The following is a 17,553-nucleotide window of genomic DNA, read 5'->3' as shown; positions in this document are numbered from 1 at the left end:
TTTTTCGAAGATGATTACCAGAAATATTTTTAAATAAAATTCTTTAATCTACTGACCATCATTTCATAACTTTTATTCAATTATTTCAAAAATTTATTTAAACCATTTTCTTTCTCAACCCCTCCGTTTCCAATTTTCAATGCCCACGAGGCCACGATGCATTGAATTTCAAAGAATTTAGAATTCATTCAGAAATTCTGGAAGGATGTTTAGTAAATTAAGGAATTTTATTTAAAAAAAAATTGGTGGCCAATTTATCTTGGAAAAAAATTATTTGAATCATTGCTGGAATTGCAACAGAGCTTCGGCTGGTCGGTGACTTTTCATTGTTTGTATCGTTCGTCGGCGGAGCAGGTTGCAGATTTTTACAGGATTTTCGCGGGTTTTTTCACGAAAGTGTGGATCTGGATGGACATTTTGAGTAAGTTCTCCATTTTTATTTTATCATGCATTATTGGTCGGATTATTCGAATGTTTTTAAGAAATGTGCACTTCAAATAAGGTATAGTGAATAGAGGTTGAAAGTATCATTAGCAATTCATTTCGCCTTCGAGATGATGAGAGTATAGTATGATGAATAAATAGTTCATTAGTTCCTTGAGTTTCATGGGCTTTTGCCTAAGCGTTTTCCATTCTATAATAGCCTTAGCCTATACATAGCAATGGCGGCGGAAGAGAAAGGTATGGCTTTTATAATTGGTCTGTCATCTTGAATCCACATGTGATTATTTCACTCGAAACACTGGCATACAAATTAGTCACATCTTTATCTTGCCTTTGTTCTTCAAATAGTTTGTGGGCTAGTAGAATCTTTGGCTGGTAGAATCCATTTCGGGAAATCCTGAATACTTTAAAACTGGGTATTAAACCGACTATCACTCACCGATGTTTGTTCTACCATCACTTTCTGGGAATGCTGGATGATCGGCACAAGTCTCATTTCTGGGAAGCTTTCTGTAACGATTTCAGTCTTATGTGCTTTCTTATTAGCTAGATTTGATGCCAATAAAGACGGACTGTTATTAGAGAGATGAGACTAGATTTGTATCAATTAGGGAGTAATGGCATTGGTGAACAACCTCTGTTTGCCGTTTTTCACTCTAAAGACTACTGCAGCATATAATACGATGCGAACGAGAATAGCAAGTTCTGGTTAGCTTATTAGTCCTATCTGTATTTTGTGGTAAGGAGAGCTGCTCTACTGAAAGCTGGGGAAACGTGAAACTATAGCGGGAGTAAAGAAGAACGGATAGATTCTCAATTTCCCGTGGGGTATCCCTGGGTATTACGTATCGCCTTTTATGTCCATGTACTTGTGTAAGTACATCCAGCAGCGAGTGCACACAACGCAACCTCGTTCGATCCTTATCCCTTTTGATGGCATGAAATGCCAATGAAGAATATCACTAGTAGATGTATACTAAAGGCCATCCGCATCACTTTCGATAGATATGCTCGATCCGGAAACAAGACCGATGGCCCATTGGAAATATTGTTGTACATGGACATTATCGACAATGGCGTTATGTAACTAACCTCACGTGGAAGTCACGTAGCAAAGACATGGTTTCATATATACTCTCGTTTGTTGTTATAACCGGATATTCATCACTGGGGGTTGTGCCATCTATCCATGGTGAAAGTACTTTATTATCAGCGATATTCTTAGTTTATATGATGTATTCGTTACATCATAATGAAGCTCCCTATAGCCAGCCACATCGAATCATTTTTCCCCCCAGAATTGACAGGTTTTTTGTTGTTGTAATAACTATATAGATAGACCCAATATAAAATAAGAAAAGGACGACCAACTTTCGGGGATTATCCGGTTGATTTACGGTCCGTGACTCGAGTCTACAAAGTCAAAGAGACGGTAGGTATAAAAAGGCTATTGTATATATTTTTGGGACACAAGTGGAGACAAGTTATTACGCCCCAGCGAATCAAGTTGAATCAAAAGGCAGCTGGGGAAAAAGGGAAAATGTATTTTTAGAAAGGCCAGCAACATTGTGATGTTATCCGCGGAATATTATAGTTGGACATGACGGTGACCTTAGATTGTCATGGCCAATGTATGACATGACAGTCGGAGATGATAATAATTTATGGCCAACCATAAGCTCGGCAAATAACTTGCGCTTATACCAACGTCATGAGCTTTATTGCGTTCCGCGAACCATTTAAATATCGAAGCAACACAAAAGACTAACCCAAAGTATTTGCTTGTTTTTCATCAAGGAGACGCAAAACAACTGGGCTCAATCCCAAATGATTCCAGGAAAAACATATTGATTGATTCCCCAGTCTGCACTGCATCGAATCGATAAACAACAGGCGGGCGATACAGTCAAGGTATACTACCACTGCATGAACTTTTTATTCTTTTGTGTATGTGCGCCTGTATAGATTCTCAACGACGCAACATACGAATAACAATCTACTTTTTGGTGATGGAATCAAACAAAGACCGACCGAGTTTAATGGTATAGTCTAGAGAGTCACGCGGTACTACTGTGTGCATTTATACTTTCCCCTCTCTATACTTTTGATGACTGCCGACTTATATGCGAGCGCCTGTGTGTCTCATCAGCTTCTCCCGTCTACTTATATATACCCGAAAAAAGCTTTTTGTGTCCCCGTCCGTATATATATTTTTGATCCGAGATACTTTTCTAGTCTGTCAGCCAGGCGCCCGCCGTGCTCTTTTGCTCCTTGTAAATTCCTGTAGACGGTACTACAATGGATGGGATGTATATTATTGCGCTGCGACTGGCAGCCGGAATATCATGACAGATATATACGCGGTGCCGGCCCTTCTTCTTCTTCTTCCCCTTTTTGCTTTGCACACACTTGAAAGGATTCGCGGCGCTGATCGGACCGGCAGCAGCAAAGTCCCGTCTTCCATCTAAGCTTATATTCCTCGTTGTGTGGTGACACACAGCTTGTGTGATTCCGCTGCGCTGTCGTCTTTTTCACAAGAACATTTCCGTTGCTGTGCACCCACATTTACAATGGAAAGGGGGTCTAGACGAACGTCTTATTGTTGTGGCCTCTCTATAGTATGGGAAGCGCAAACCTAGAGGCTGGCGCTACACCCAGATCGGATTCAATTGCTATTCCCACTTCTGGCCACTCCCCTGTTCAACTTGTATGTTGTACTATATACCTTCCCATTTTCTCCTCCAGCTCCTTTTCTCCAAGCAAATCCCAAAGTCGCGAATATCTAATGCCATCAATTCCTATATGTATTTATGGACAGTTCCTCCGTCCCACAGGAGATGGAAGGCGAATAGGTATCTTTTGGGGGGAGCCAAAAAGGATAAAGACTGGACGCCCTTTTTTCCTGTCCGGCAAAGTTATAGAGTACATGTATTAGGTTTTCAGCAGCATTGATTCCCAGAAACGACTATATCGCTTTCTCTTTTCCAATACCACGAAAATAAGTCGCGATTGTCATTTATTTTCATCGACCTTTATTTTGACCATGTCATTAGACCCGATCCGACCTCTGCCAACGTAATTGCCGCACCAACTATTTATGGCCCACTGTAATGATAACAAGCGATATAATTTTGTTACGTCACGACGAGGAAAATTTAGTGCTCCCCGGAATAACTTAGTGTTTCCGGACTCTGTTTGTTATGTGTTTAAGGACTGTGTGTGTGTTTCATCTTGTCATATTAGAACAGAATTACCTTCCGAGAATCAAATAGAAACAAATATTGACAAGATTACTTTACTGTTTATAGAGAGCGGAGACCTTTTGACCGGTGGCCAGTCATCCTTTAGTTCCAAGAGAGCCCATGGGTTCTGTTTTCGACTGCGCCCAAGCTCTTGAGATATCATCAACTCCTCCTCAAGGCCGGCTGGGATCATTGAACCTGGATCTCCTTCCAGCTGCTGGTGTGTTCTCATCGCCCCTTTATTGGTGGTAGAGATGCGTATAGTGCTGCTCCAGCTGGTGAAATGGTGACAACAATCCGCAGCAGCCAACTCTTGGTGTTGGTTAAGCCCAATTTGAAGAAAGTCAGCAACAGCAGTCACTGCCTCGCCATTTGTAGGAGCAGTTCTCCCCGGCAATAACACCAGACAATGTTTTCTGTTAGCGATGCTCTGCCTGGCCCAATCCTTTCTCGCTCCCCATTCGCCGTCCACCGATTCCTATGGCTGTTGGCCATGTCAGCTCTGCACCAGGAATTATCAGGTACTTTTTGCCATCGAACGTACATAGTACATGTACGACTCGCTGGCGTCGACTTTCTTTTTTTTTTGCCATTCACTTTGCACAGACTTTTCCTTCTTTTCTTATATAATACTTTCATGTCATCGTCTGTTCTGATAAAAGTCTGCATCCTATTATACGCTTGTATTAGCTTCCCATCTTCCCGTTTAATCTTCTTCTCCCTCCCTTCGTGATTGTAATCTCTTCCGCCGGAAGAAAAAGTCAGGAAAAAAGAGGGGGGGATACTTGTCGCTATACTGTAGGATCGGATGTACAATGTCTTCCCTTGTAAAGAGAAAAAACAAAACAACGACGACGACGAAATGAGATCGTAATATTGTTGTTGTTGTTGTATCTAAGGGCTAGGATAGGAGAAAGGGACGTAGATAATACTAATAGACTAAAAAAGAGAAAAAGGAAAGACGGGAATATTATATTTCCCCCGAAAAATAAAGTGCCACGTGTGTTCCCTACGGCGGCCAATGCAATGCAATAATAGACGGGATGCGCCACGGCGTGTCTTATATTGCGATGGCTGTGACTTGCTTGCCCAACTACTTTTTTCGAGGTGATATTTTCTTTTGCCTCTTTCTTTCTTATATTGACTTGATCTAATGCCGGACACAAACGACAAGTGGATCCTTATATCCCTCCACGATCCCTACAGTCTCGTTCGATGGCCATGTGTCGTGCGTCTTTTTTCTTCATTTCTTTTCCTCACTCCTGACCGTCGTCCGTCTCGTTTCACGCGTCCGTTTCTCCCCCTCCCAGCGGTTGTTTGACACTCTGAACCGGGCGGCGATAAAAATAAAGGCGGACACACATGACATTTGTGCGAATGACACAAGGAAATTCATCCAGTCGGCTGCTGCTGCCCGAATCAATCTGCCGGCCGGCAGAGGCCTGGTGAATGTCGGGAGGCTGATGAAAGGGGGCCTCCTCCTCACTGTGTAATGTCTGCCCATTATGTACAAGCAGAGTCGAGTGCTGGATCTCTCCAACACTCGCAACATCCCATTGAATGACTTCCGCGCGTATTAGGACGACGCCTAAAGGGCTTATTACGTTATCGGCTGTTTGTTTTCCTACCCGACGCGTATAGCAATCAAGGAGCCCGCGTTCGGCCGACTGATGTTTTATATACTATAACGGGGCGCCTGTTTATTAGCTTTGATCTAACATTTGCAGCTTTCAAGATCCGATAAAAGATCATCGCGTATTTTTTTGTTTCTCTTCATTCATCATGACATTTGCGATGAACCCGGTTATTATACGCGGAACACGGATAGTTTTTTTCTCCGACATCGGGAAGATATATCTTGATGTATAGCCTAAAGTGAGTTTGTTTTTTGCTTTTGTTGACTTTTGCCAGCAACAGCAATCTAATAATCTTCGAAATATAATTGGAAGGGCGCAAGAGAAACAGAGCCCTCCCAGCTATTTATCGTATAGCTCTTGATTTTATAGGCTATTTCTTTTTCCGTTTCTCTCCCGTCTTGTTATTGTCTCGATACATCGCCGTGGGCAGGCACTTAGGCGGACTCTGTTACCCATTTCGTTTTGCTTTTCCTCCAATTGCGTCATTGTTTTCGGCATTCTTGTACACGACAACTTTTTGTTTTTATCCCCATTTCTCTCCTTTTTATTTTGTCGGATTATTTTCCCAACTCTTAGCATCGGAGACGAGGGGGGAGAGAAAAAAAGGGTCGAGTTCATTTTTCACTTTGTTGGTTTACTTCTGCTGACCTGTTTTGGCTTTATTTGTTTGTTGACGTTTTCCCGCAAAGTCCAGTACGTGTACCATAGTCCGTCCGATCCACGTCACGGGAATAATAACATATGGACAACACGCACTAAATGTAATTGTTTCAACATGTTTATTCGGTATGGCACGATCTGCCGTGCCACAACAACAACGCAGCAGATCCGGCTGGGCTCTCTCTCTAAACATTTGGAATATCCATACCGTTTGAAAATAAACATGTTGCAGTTTTGTAAGTTATAAACATTAGGGGGTGGGAATGCCGTATTGATCAACGCTGCTGATTTTGCTGAATTTACGGAAGTTTCCGACCGGTCGTCATGGCTTTTCTCGATTCACTTGCTAATTTTCAAACTCCCTGCCAGAAGCTATTAATAACTTTTTTTTTTCCTTATTAAAAGAAAAAAAGTTTCAGTAGAAGCGGCAGGTTCGAGACTACTAATCAACTTGATGCGATTTCGCCACATGGCCCTGCGCACACATCCTCTTATTATGGCGCGCTGCTGATCGATTTGCAGATCTTTCTTCCCTCTGGCCACCTGATCACAGAGTAAAAAAGAGTGGCGGGGCTATGCAACCGAGATCATCGATTTTCGTTATCCCCCGTCCCCGCACCATGTGCTTACACAAAATCCCCACGAGGTTTTGCTTCGACATTTTCACCCAAAAGCTGCTGCTGCTGCCAGCTCTGATTGTAGTGGGAAAAATGCGGAAAACATTCCGTCTCTAATGACGCACTCCTCACATTTCGTGATGTATCACATCCGCAAGTGTTGCCTGCGGTATGTCTGGTGCTGCACCTGTTTTGTTTTCATTCAAAATACCCTAATGCGCGCTAATAGGTAGCCGGAAAGAGCGCATTGGGCGCAGTCAGGGGGGCGAACTCGAGTCTCTTTATATCTTCCAAGCTCGTAAGCGACTTATCGCTCATCCTCCGCGTCCAGTACTATATGTATGTGAGCTCTTACTCTGTCCCTTTTATTCGCATTCTCTCTCTACACTCTCATCCATCTCCGTCCAGTTTTTCTTCTTTTTCTTCTTTTTTATTCGTATTTGACGCTCAATTCTTTCTCGTCGCCAAGATCCGCTGGACCGTGGCACAGCAGCACACACGAAGGGTGTTGAAGCGAGAAATTCGTTGAAGCAGCTTGAATCAATAAAGAAACAGAAGCAGCAGCAGCAGCATTGAATGTTCTCAATTTGTTTTATTACGTTCCACATAGGAGGAGGAGGATTAGCGTGGGCGGCCATTACGGGCGTCGGATTGGCGGTGCCCAGCACTCCGCTGCAGATCCAGAAAGCCACGCTGGGCAGCGTCCAGCCGGTCAGGACGGTGGAATTGACCCAACGCCCCTGCGATCTCAACGCCCTGTCGCGCATCCCGGACGATACGTATTGCGACAAATATTACGTCTGCTCGGCGGGCAAGTACGTCGGACTCTTCTGCCCCATCGGCATGGCCTTTGACTACGGGCTGCAAGAATGTCGGCTGAAGCATCGCGTCGATTGCTCCAAACGACCCCTCATCTGTAAGTTTTAATTGGCTTTCTTATACTTGGGGGGACAAAGTTGGGAATCCCAATGGACAGCAACGTCGGTTCCTTGAGTACGCCAGACATGGGCCGCCAGCAGCTGTTGTCTAACTTGCGTTCCACCAATTATTTCACGTACTTCTTCACCAGCCAAAGAATGAACCCGATAAAGTTCCCTTGTCACAATTAAAATCTGTTGTCGCACGTGGGAGTGTTTACGTCACATTCAGGGTTGGGGGGGGGGGATTGAAATTTCTCTCTCCTGTTTTCACATCCTGCGAAAATGGAAAATTCCGGATTTCTGCTTCAATGCTCTAGTTACCCCAGTTGATTGAAATTGATTTCGAACAACGGCCGTCTGATGTGCCGACTGTAATTAGCAGCTCAATATCATTAGTGCTAGACTTTACAGGTCCGTATAGTTAACAAAACAAATCAACCAAAGGATATTTTAAAAAAGGAGGCTGTCCAACATTTATTTAAAAAGAAAAAGGTCGGATTTTTTAAATCTTGAACGCACTACCCGTGCAAGTTTATTCGTTGGAATTAAGCCTACAGTTACTGTATGCGTAGGCTAGCCATTAGCGACGTCTTATCAATCCTCATTAATTCATGACTTGTAACTTTGTTCCCCACTTAGTCGGCAATAGTGTCTTGCCGGGAGCTACAACTTCGACTGTGATGCCGGAATCAACAACAACAACAACTCCTACGCCCCACTGGACGACGAGTATGCCCGGTAGAATGACATCCCCACCGATTACCGACGCCCATCCACCTGGACACGGCCAGCAGCACACGCATGGGAGCGTTATGACTCTGCCGTTTGGTGCCAAAGTGACAATTCCCTTCGGGTCGACCCTATTCCTTCCGCCCGGAACTCAAGTCGAGATGCAACAACAGCAACAACAGTTAACACCGTCCTCATCTCCAGCCCCTTCATCGCATTCGCATCACCACCATCGGTCCAGTAGTTCGATTGATGTCATGAGCGATCCTGTTAACAAGGAAACTCGATCAGCTGTCGGCAATGTCGACTCCGACTATTACTTTGACGACGAAGGTGCCGTCGATCCTGGAGTTACCGGCGGTGCTGAGTGACGATAATCAGCCAAAAACACGCGGAATCCTTTGGGGGAAGGCGACAATCCCGTTTCACATCGAGTGATGTCCCACGTACGGTAATGATCCTGATCAAGATGTATCCTAAACGACAATAATACACTTTGTACTAAATTTACAGCTGCTGCATCCAATATTGTCAACAATTTTCCAACGTGTTTTGGGTTTAGACAGTTGACGCCGTTTGGTATAGCTCCAGCAGGGCCTATAGATGTCGGTATATAGGGCCTATCCAGCAACTTCAGGGAAAATGAAAGGGACCGTGTGTAATCGATCTGAAAATGCTGCAACCAAATTTGAAATTCCCCAATTTCATATGTATGCAGTAAGAGCGACAGAAACGTCTATATAGACAACAACATTTGATTAAACCTGTCGATTGGACCCGGTGCTGTTCCTGTTCGACTCTCCTAGACAAGAATTTATTAGATTGGCACGTCAGTCCTGCACTTGCAGACTCCACACCGAACGATATGACTAGAATCCTGTCGAGTTCTATACAACCGGAAGAAAAACTGCATTTCACGAAGAAGAAAACGGGAATGAAATTAAACATTACCCCCGTATATGCCGACGCCATTGATCAGAGTATATAGATCCCCCCCATCGTATTGGATGGCATTTGGTGACCTTTAAACATTGGGTTGAGCGTCTCATGTTATATATACCCACCACCACTATACCGTATATAATGTCTCACGTGGCTCAATCCAGGTAGTGCAGCAGGAGCGACAGCAGTCTTATATAGTTCTTTGGAAGTTCTCAAATGGCCTGGAGCCGATAGTTGCTGCGTTACGTGTGTCGTCGAGCATATTGGCCCCCGACAGACTCTGATGCGGGAGTTGACGGGGCGTGATCGGATTTCCCAATGACCCCCGTGTGTGTGTGCTGTGCACATTCATGTCGTCCTCCTAACCCCACGTGTTGGGCTGTCGCCGTTGGCATGCTCGTGTTGCCTCCCCACCCAAGATGGATCATCGACGAGTCATTTACACGGCAACACGCACATCAACTCGAATCAGATAGGATGCTGCTCTCCTTTTATATATATTTAGAAATCCCGCACTGCTCCTTTGCTGCATACCGTACAACACACACACACACACATCAAAACCCACAAGAAAAGGCGCGCGAGTGTGAGGATCAAGATTGATCTGCGGGAGTTGACTCCGTCTCATCCGTCTTCCTGCCGTTCGATCTGTGACACGATGAATGTGCCATGCTGTGTGTGTGTCAAATACATATCCAGATGGAAGAGAGCGGGGGGAGTCAAATTGCGACAGGACGAAAAAGAAGAAAAAGTTTAACAACTCCGGATGACTTTTCTTTCGGAAACTTGACGGCCCTAATGAGATGGGACTGCTGCCTCCGACGGATATGGATAGATGAATTTATAGGTAATCAGTATGACTAGCTACTATACTATTCGTTTGACGTCAAGTCACACATCAGTGGAGCGCCATCAGTATATATAGGTATACGAGGCATCCGCGTGAGTCGACAATTTGCTGATATACTGTATAGACTTTTAAATGTGATGTCGCTAGATGCCAAGTGACGTCAGCAGGCGCATCCCACCTGGTGCTGCGCAATTTCGCCGAATATGAAATATGAGGCGCTGGGTCTGTGTTATAAGAAAATGCGGAGGCAAAAGACAAGTTGATGGGGCTTCAAAAGAGTAGGTACATATAGTACACGTCGTCTTCTGTGTTGTCGCTGATGGCGTAAATAGGACAACAAAGCCAACACCGTTCATGTATCATCCGCTCCGGTGTAAAAAAAGAAAACCTTTTGATATTTAAAGAATGATTTATAGCTCACACGGCAGATTTTCGTTTGAAACGAAACGATACACACGGTAGCAGCAATTCTATACAGTAGTAGAGCATTTATACAGCTCGTGAATTTTCTAGTCTGATGTATAGAAGCCTTTATAATGTATTTTTTTTTTCTCGTTTGATTTGAAATTCGTACGTGATTTTTCACTTCGTTTACTCTAAGGCGGTGGATATGCATAGGCGCAGCATGAAGTGTATATAGCGAGCGCAAGAGCTCCAACCGCACAGGATAAATAAACTATAACGCTGCCTGGCAACCGCAGCGCAGCAGCAACACATCGCAGCTAGCACAAGAGGATCTCTGCGTGATTCCCGTGTACAGCTTCTCTCTCGATGGCTGCTGCGGTATACAATTTTCCTTATTTTCCTATATAGAGCAGGCGTCATTCATCTAGAGCGATTCTTAATGCCCCGTTTCAATCTTGCGACCTGTCGGTTTACTACAATTGTGTACAGAGCGTGTAACACCGCGCGTATTTAGAAATCAATGTAGACGCTCTAGTATTAGTATAGGCTATATCCAACTATATACATTTATAGATATTCGTTTTGTGTGGGCGGTATCATAAGCCTTTAACAACGTACGTAATAGACAGCAACTCCTCCCCGATACACGTTGTATAGAGTAGTATAGCTACATATTATTTGGGTTTCGAAAGAACGCGTTGCCGAGATGGAAGAAGATATCCCAAGAGTTACTCGTCGTCGTCTACCATGTGTATGTATATATATATCTTCCGTATATGTACATATATCAGCCTTAATGGTGGCTACGAGGCTTTATATTTGACAGATGAAAGCAGCCAATGAAATCAAAGACTCTAGGTTGTCCTAGAAACGTCGTCTTTTATGGTTTTATCTCGACGCACAAGGCCTACTATACAGCACGTATAATGTCAACCCCATTTCATTCTAATAGTCTCGCATGTATAGGCCAATAATACATAACCGCGCTCATTTCTTCTTTTTCTTTCAGAACCAGCATAGATAATCTAAGAAGATGCGTGCGAGCTATTAGGCTGGATGCCTTGTATTATTCGGTTTTTATTTCTTTTTTGGTTTGTCTCAAGATTTCTTTTGTTGTCTGACTCTCTTTGCTTCTTGTTGCTGCTGCTAGTCCGCCTGTCGTGTTTTTGTTTGTTGCTTGGCCCTAGAGCGACGAGACGGGCCGCGATCGGCGGAGCTATATTCCGCCTCTTTGTTCACGAGCTATAGCCACGTTGGCAAGAAAGAAGCCAAAGTTGTGTGCTGGATATAGTCGTGACTGCAAGAAACGACATCCAGCAGCAGCAAAAAGAACACAGTAATAAGAGTAGACGTTGGCTATTTGTTTGTTCGCCGTCACAACCAGCACGTCACACGGAATCTAACCCGAGGAATCGTTTTGTCACATCGCGGGATCAGCTGATGATGCTGTTCTCAGTCACTGACCAATCAGCAGCTTTCTCCCCCATCTCGATGCATTACCCGAGGACGACGATTCTCCCACAATTACGTAATGTACCTACTTATATATACTGTATAGAAGTTAAAGGGACGGGGAATAAAAAAAATTCCGGAATCGACTCGCGGGATCGCCGCGGCTCACTCCCGGAAAATGGGCGAGATATCATCGGATTCCGCCCAGAGACTTATAAGGTGTGTGCTAACTTACGACCATCAAAAAATGGAGTGTCAAAATATTATGACTCCCGGTGTCCTATATATACAATCAATGCAAGACAAGAGATGCAGGAAGCTGGATTGCGCAGGCAAAAGAATTATGGGCCAAAGTTAGGACTCGCGCAGTGTTATATCAAAGACTATTGAACTTGACAGTCTTTGAACTTTTCAAAAACTTTGGCCAAACTCAAGATATGCTGGAATGAGGGCAAGCGAAAAAGCAAAGTTTTTACAAGAGAGATAATTCATCTCTCTGTACATGTAATACTATATATAGACGGTCAGACCGAAACTCCGCTATATGATTTGTTCCCTTAATATAAGATATATACCACCTACATTTTTTAAGTCTCTAACTATTATTTCCTTGAGACAAAATGTTGGTGGCTCTTTCAGATGAAGAGATCAATATGAAGGGTTAATGAAGTTGTTAGCTTCGGATAAGAAAACGAATGATGCAACAAAGCGTCTGTAGGGAAAAACTTCGACAGAAAGTTTCGAGGAAATATTATATCTTTAAAATCTTTACTATGACGTAATAGTCGTATACGTGATGACGTACATCATCCACGACTTATGAATTATATATATATCAGGGCATACAAAAGATATTCGACTTGAATTGTTCTAACTGTGCCAAAACTGAATTGGCAAATTGTGAAAAACAACTGTTCGCTTTTATATTCGCAAACAATAGAAAATCGGTTGTAATAGCGTGACTTGTATACAAGGACCAAAAATGAACCTTGATGTGTACATGTTGAGGGCACACTATATATAAGATATGTTCAAGCACAGCAGAGAAAAAGCCCCCGGTCTACTTATAAATAAATGTTTTGCGACACGAATATTATAGTCCCTTATTGCCATACTGTTCTCGGAAAATTGAAACGACGACATTCCATACTATCGATGACACAGACAACAGTATCGGCCATGCAGCCGACCCGATTTGACTGCATATTCCGTTATAATATGTATAAGCCGCCGATACTATACACCTGCATCTGTCTGGAATATAAAAATTTATATAGAAACCAAAAGTCATCCAAGGTTCATTTTGCATCGAACGCGACGCCCAATTATTGACACGGAACTCTTCATCATCATTTGATCAGCGTGTACTACTCTTTATGTGTATCTGCAGTTTTGTTCAATTTTTTTTTGTTTTTCTCTTTGTTCCCGGTGCCTTTTTTTTTATTATCCGCATGTAGTATATACGTACACATATATTTGACGACTTGTCTTATAAATATTCTTTTCGCCGTCCGCTTTTCCTCCTTTTTTGTTTTGCTCCTCTCATGGAACAACAGACGAACCGGCAAGGGCTAAAAAGCAGCAGAACAAGTGCTTCTGTGTGAGTTGCTGCTGTCGTCGGTTGTGTTGATTGACAAAAGGCCGTTGGGGGAAGTAGAGAGAAGAGGCACAAACACAAAAACTCGGAGACCCCCCCCCCTCCTCAGAGGGTTTAATTTCTATTTGATGATTTCAAAAACACTTGACGATCTAATGGCGTCGCCTATATCTAAACTAAAATAAAAAGAATCAAAATTGAATCGCGCATAGTACGCGCCATCGTGAATTGTTTGTTTTTTCGGCGACGGAGATATCCCCACAGACGTTCAAAAAAAGCTTTCGGTGATGTGATTACAGTTTGATTTATATGGGGGGGAAAGAAAAATGTTGAAAAGATCGGGGTCATCATTCGACACCGCGCGGGAGAGCGAAAAACAGGAAATGGAGGGAGGAAGAAAAAGTCGCCAAGTTGTACATCCGGCCAATAACGACAGATAAAAGAAAAAGTGAATCACAGAATGATTGGGAGGTGATGCCAAAGGAAAAAAAAGCTAATAACATTTTTCGCTGTGTGCATACAACAGTCATATCGCTAGCGGTAAATATAGAGATAACCTTCGAGACCCACCAATAGGATCAAAGTGATTTCGATTATTACGCTTCTTTATATGCTGCGAATAGCAAGCTAATATTTAGATATTTAAAGCCCTCCAACTAAAGTGGCTGTATAAAGTAGCTTGTTCATACGCAGTTGAATCTGTATTATATATACTGTATAAATGCGCGCCCAGCCGAAAGGGAGATCTTTTCAATTGCTATTCCCCGAATTCGAGCCAGCGCATCAGCATCAAAACGCCGGTGAAAACCAACTTCCCACAGCATTAGACGACCCGTCTGCTGTGGGTGTCGTTGGAACTCTGGGACGGAACTTTTGGGTGAAACAATGGGCACAGCACATATAGAGTTGATACACATTTCCTTGATCTTGTCATCCAATTCTATCGAAAGAGATATACATCACAGCCCACTCGCGTCAAATAGAGTTCTAAAGCATTCTATATAGGCTAACCATTATATACCAGCATCAATCCCAGCATCCATTAACTGCCAATCGTCAAAGACGCTTTCTTCCCACGTAATATACAGAATAAAAACAAAAATTGCCCATATAAATGGTTAGGTCGATGCAGTTACAATGTCTGATGTGATGGTGAAAAGTGAAAATCGCCGATGGAGAGAGTGGCTTTTTATTGATTATACCGGCGGCACAAGTGCTGCAACACGCTAATCATAAAAATGACCGGATTCATGGCTGGCTCAATAATAGAGTCACCGGGAACGTCGCGAAGTTGTACTTTATCGAGGAATTGCATTTTATTTATTCGCGAAGACATTCGTACATATATAAAAATCCAGCTGCTGTGGTTGCCCGAGAGACTGAATGTAGCGTGCTGCTTTTAACGAAAGAGTTGCTGGTGATAATAATAAGGAAATCACTTTCTACGTCACTAGACACGTTGACGACCCTCATAGCGATGGCGGATTTATTTATTTATTAATGCGCACTCGGGTTTTTATTTTTTGAAGGACCGACCGTCACAATTATGGGATTGAACAGAAGAGCAAGTCCATGTGTGTGTGGATAAGCAGAATGGCGGTTGATGAATCCATATAATATTCCCAACGAACGGCAATCAACTCTTCGATTGATATATCAATTTTCCAACCGGGAAAAAGGAAAATTCACTTTCAATGGGATGCTGGGACGGACGACGAGCTAGGAAGAGCCCAGCAACGAAATGGGAAAAAAGGTCTTTTTTTATCTCTGTTGGGTTGCCGATGAAAAAAACGGCCCAAGTGAAAAGCCACGACGGGAAAATGCGCGACTATTCAATATCTCTTGGCGTCTAAATATTTTTAAATTTCTTTTTTTACCGTGTGATTTCAATCATGCCGATTTTTTTGCAACTCAAGAGGATGAACGCTGCTGCAGTTGCTGGTCGCGCGGCTGGTTGACGATAGATGTGCTGCCAGACCCACCCCTCGGGAGTGTTTAAAGGGGTCTCTCTTCACATTTTAATGTCGTATTATCTGATGCTCTTGATCCGCACGTCAAACCACAATGGATATATCTCACGTATATTTTTTCCGTCCCGAAACTCGATCGTATCTTTTATGACCGCGCGTATGGGTATTATACAATACAGTATAAAGCTGCACATGAGTACGGGGGGCAGCATCAGCAGGGAGGATTGATTCGCAAAGTAAACGATCCCAGCGAAAATAATCGATGCGTGAAAAAAACTGGGGAGCATTTCTAATTCTGCTGCCGTGTATATGTTTTGGCTGCTCTTTATTGATTTCTTTGTTGTGCTCCTCAAAATCTCTTTGTGGTCGTTTTCTGTCGTATTATTATCGCCCTTCGTTTCACATTATCAGCAGGCCGGAAAAGTTTGAATGTACAAAACTGTGGGAATAAGAAAGGCGCGTGTCTGCCGTGTTAGAAATTGTAAGTTGCAGCTGAAGCGCAGCAGCAGCACAGGCAGCATTTTCATAGGTATATAGTCAAAGGAATGCAACTTTACAGAATAGACAAACACCCCCCAGCAGCACACTGTTCTCTCTCTCTCTCTCTGTGCGTGTGTATTGACAGAGAAAGCTCTGCCGCTCTGTAACAAGTTGCGCCAACTCAAGGAAAAAGAAGCTGTTGTAAAAGCCTTTGGAGAACAAAAAGTTGGGCGTGTCAAAAAATAAAATCGCGGCTCACAAACAAATAAGTAAAAAGGCTGCCTGTATATGCATCTCTATATCTACTATATACTGTATACGTGGCTGGCCAACTATTTGCCCAGTAATACATAATAATACATATATTATCCGTGCGCTGCGTCTATATAGTTAGTACTATATATCATGTGTGCATACGTATGCTGCTGCTGCGGCTGGTTTGAACGCCGCGTGAAAGATATGAGGAATGTCTTGTTCGATGCTATATTCCCGCGCCTGCGTTCTGCCATAAGGCGTCGCAAGTTGAGACGGCACACGTTAGATAGGGCGACGCGGTTCCGCCCGGACGACAAGGGGGGATCCACTTCTTCTCTCTCAGTCCAACTTATACTCAGCAACAGCCAAAACCTCCCACCACCCCTTTCCGCCCTTTTCCGAGTCCCGCGTGTGTGTGCACATATTCCACCCAGTTCACCCCTCCGTGAGCGGCGGCGGCTGCTGCTGTGCGCGGACTTTTCGTCTCTCTCGCATCCGTCACGGAGCAGCTAGTGGTGAAAAGTCTCAACCGGGCGGCCGATGGCAAGTAGTTGGCAGCCAGCAACGCGGACGTGCGCTACTCTATATAGACGTGTGGGTTTTTATTGTCACCAGTAATATTAGTAGAGAATTAGAGAGTTTTAGACAGCCTACCCTACCCACCCTTATCCCTTTTTCTTCATATCAGATTTGTTGATTTTCAGCAGCAGAGCGCAGCAAAAGAGAAATCGCGTTAATGTGATTATATGCTGCTGAAATCATCTCCAGGCTGTTTATTATTGCGCCCTATTATTTATTCTTCGCTACGTCGTAGTGACGCTCGACCATTAAATTATTCGAGGCATTGTTGATTGTTAATAACGACTTTGATTAGTTGCCCATCAAAAGTGATCGACATGTTGTTCTGTGCCCAGTGTTAAAAAGAGGAAAACTCTGATCGTTCATCCGAAAGTGGCTATAAAAATAAAAGACCCGGCAATTTATTCTCGACAGTGTCGTCTATTTTGCAAAGTTATTTCTCCGAAATGGACAAACGCCAGGAATAACAACAACATAAACATGAACCCTATATATAGCCAGCATCAGTGACCGACTATCAAGCCAACAGTCAAATTGTAAGTGCAGCACCTCTATAAAAAAACAGTTTCATTATCATTTGGCTGATTGAATCATTACATAAAATAGCTTGCGCATTTAATCAACTGCTGATGTATACATATCTTATCTGAACAATTTTCACTTATTGCCATCTGCTCCTTTCAAATGGGAAAAGCGGCGGTATTATATTGTATAATACAATTTTAAAAACCCAGCACGGTGTGAAATATTGGATGGTAATGTAGATCTCTTTTT

The 17,553-nt window shown here is 43.2% G+C and overlaps 2 protein-coding genes across 4 annotated transcripts in view; both read left to right on the top strand.

Moving 5' to 3' along the window:
* Nucleotides 1-337: 337 nt before the first annotated feature.
* Nucleotides 338-8,759, top strand: LOC124192259. 2 transcript variants are annotated; one of them, XM_046585476.1, is made up of 5 exons: nucleotides 338-421; nucleotides 2,242-2,355; nucleotides 3,753-4,207; nucleotides 7,211-7,516; nucleotides 8,160-8,759. In XM_046585476.1, exons 3-5 carry the CDS (start codon nucleotides 4,096-4,098, stop codon nucleotides 8,618-8,620), a joined length of 879 nt encoding a protein of 292 aa, XP_046441432.1. In that variant the 5' UTR covers nucleotides 338-421; nucleotides 2,242-2,355; nucleotides 3,753-4,095; the 3' UTR covers nucleotides 8,621-8,759. The 2 variants fall into 2 exon arrangements, with proteins under 2 accessions (XP_046441432.1, XP_046441434.1); XM_046585478.1 differs by lacking the exon at nucleotides 338-421 and adding an exon at nucleotides 1,780-1,876.
* A 7,886-nt stretch (nucleotides 8,760-16,645) lies between these two features.
* LOC124192142 overlaps nucleotides 16,646-17,553 on the top strand; it is a 29,394-nt gene continuing 28,486 nt past the window's right edge. Inside the window, exon 1 of one of the 2 annotated variants that reach the window (XM_046585320.1) lies at nucleotides 16,646-17,315. The gene's annotated coding sequence lies outside the window, so the exon portion shown is untranslated. The remainder of the gene's footprint in view (nucleotides 17,316-17,553) is intronic. The other variant, XM_046585319.1, reaches the window with a different exon arrangement.

The sequence above is a fragment of the Daphnia pulex genome, chromosome 4 (genome assembly GCF_021134715.1).
Source record: "Daphnia pulex isolate KAP4 chromosome 4, ASM2113471v1".
NCBI lineage: Eukaryota > Metazoa > Arthropoda > Branchiopoda > Diplostraca > Daphniidae > Daphnia > Daphnia pulex.
This window is presented reverse-complemented; position numbering and strand designations above follow the sequence as displayed.

What these genes read in the sequence shown, in the direction of transcription:
- LOC124192259 (XM_046585476.1), top strand. Translation starts at nt 4,096, where the DNA reads ATGTTTTCTGTTAGCGATGCTCTGCCTGGCCCAATCCTTTCTCGCTCC. An exon ending in TCTGCACCAGGAATTATCAG is followed by an intron (nt 4,208 to 7,210) that starts GTACTTTTTGCC and finishes CGTTCCACATAG; the next exon opens with GAGGAGGAGGATTAGCGTGG. An exon ending in CTCCAAACGACCCCTCATCT is followed by an intron (nt 7,517 to 8,159) that starts GTAAGTTTTAAT and finishes TTCCCCACTTAG; the next exon opens with TCGGCAATAGTGTCTTGCCG.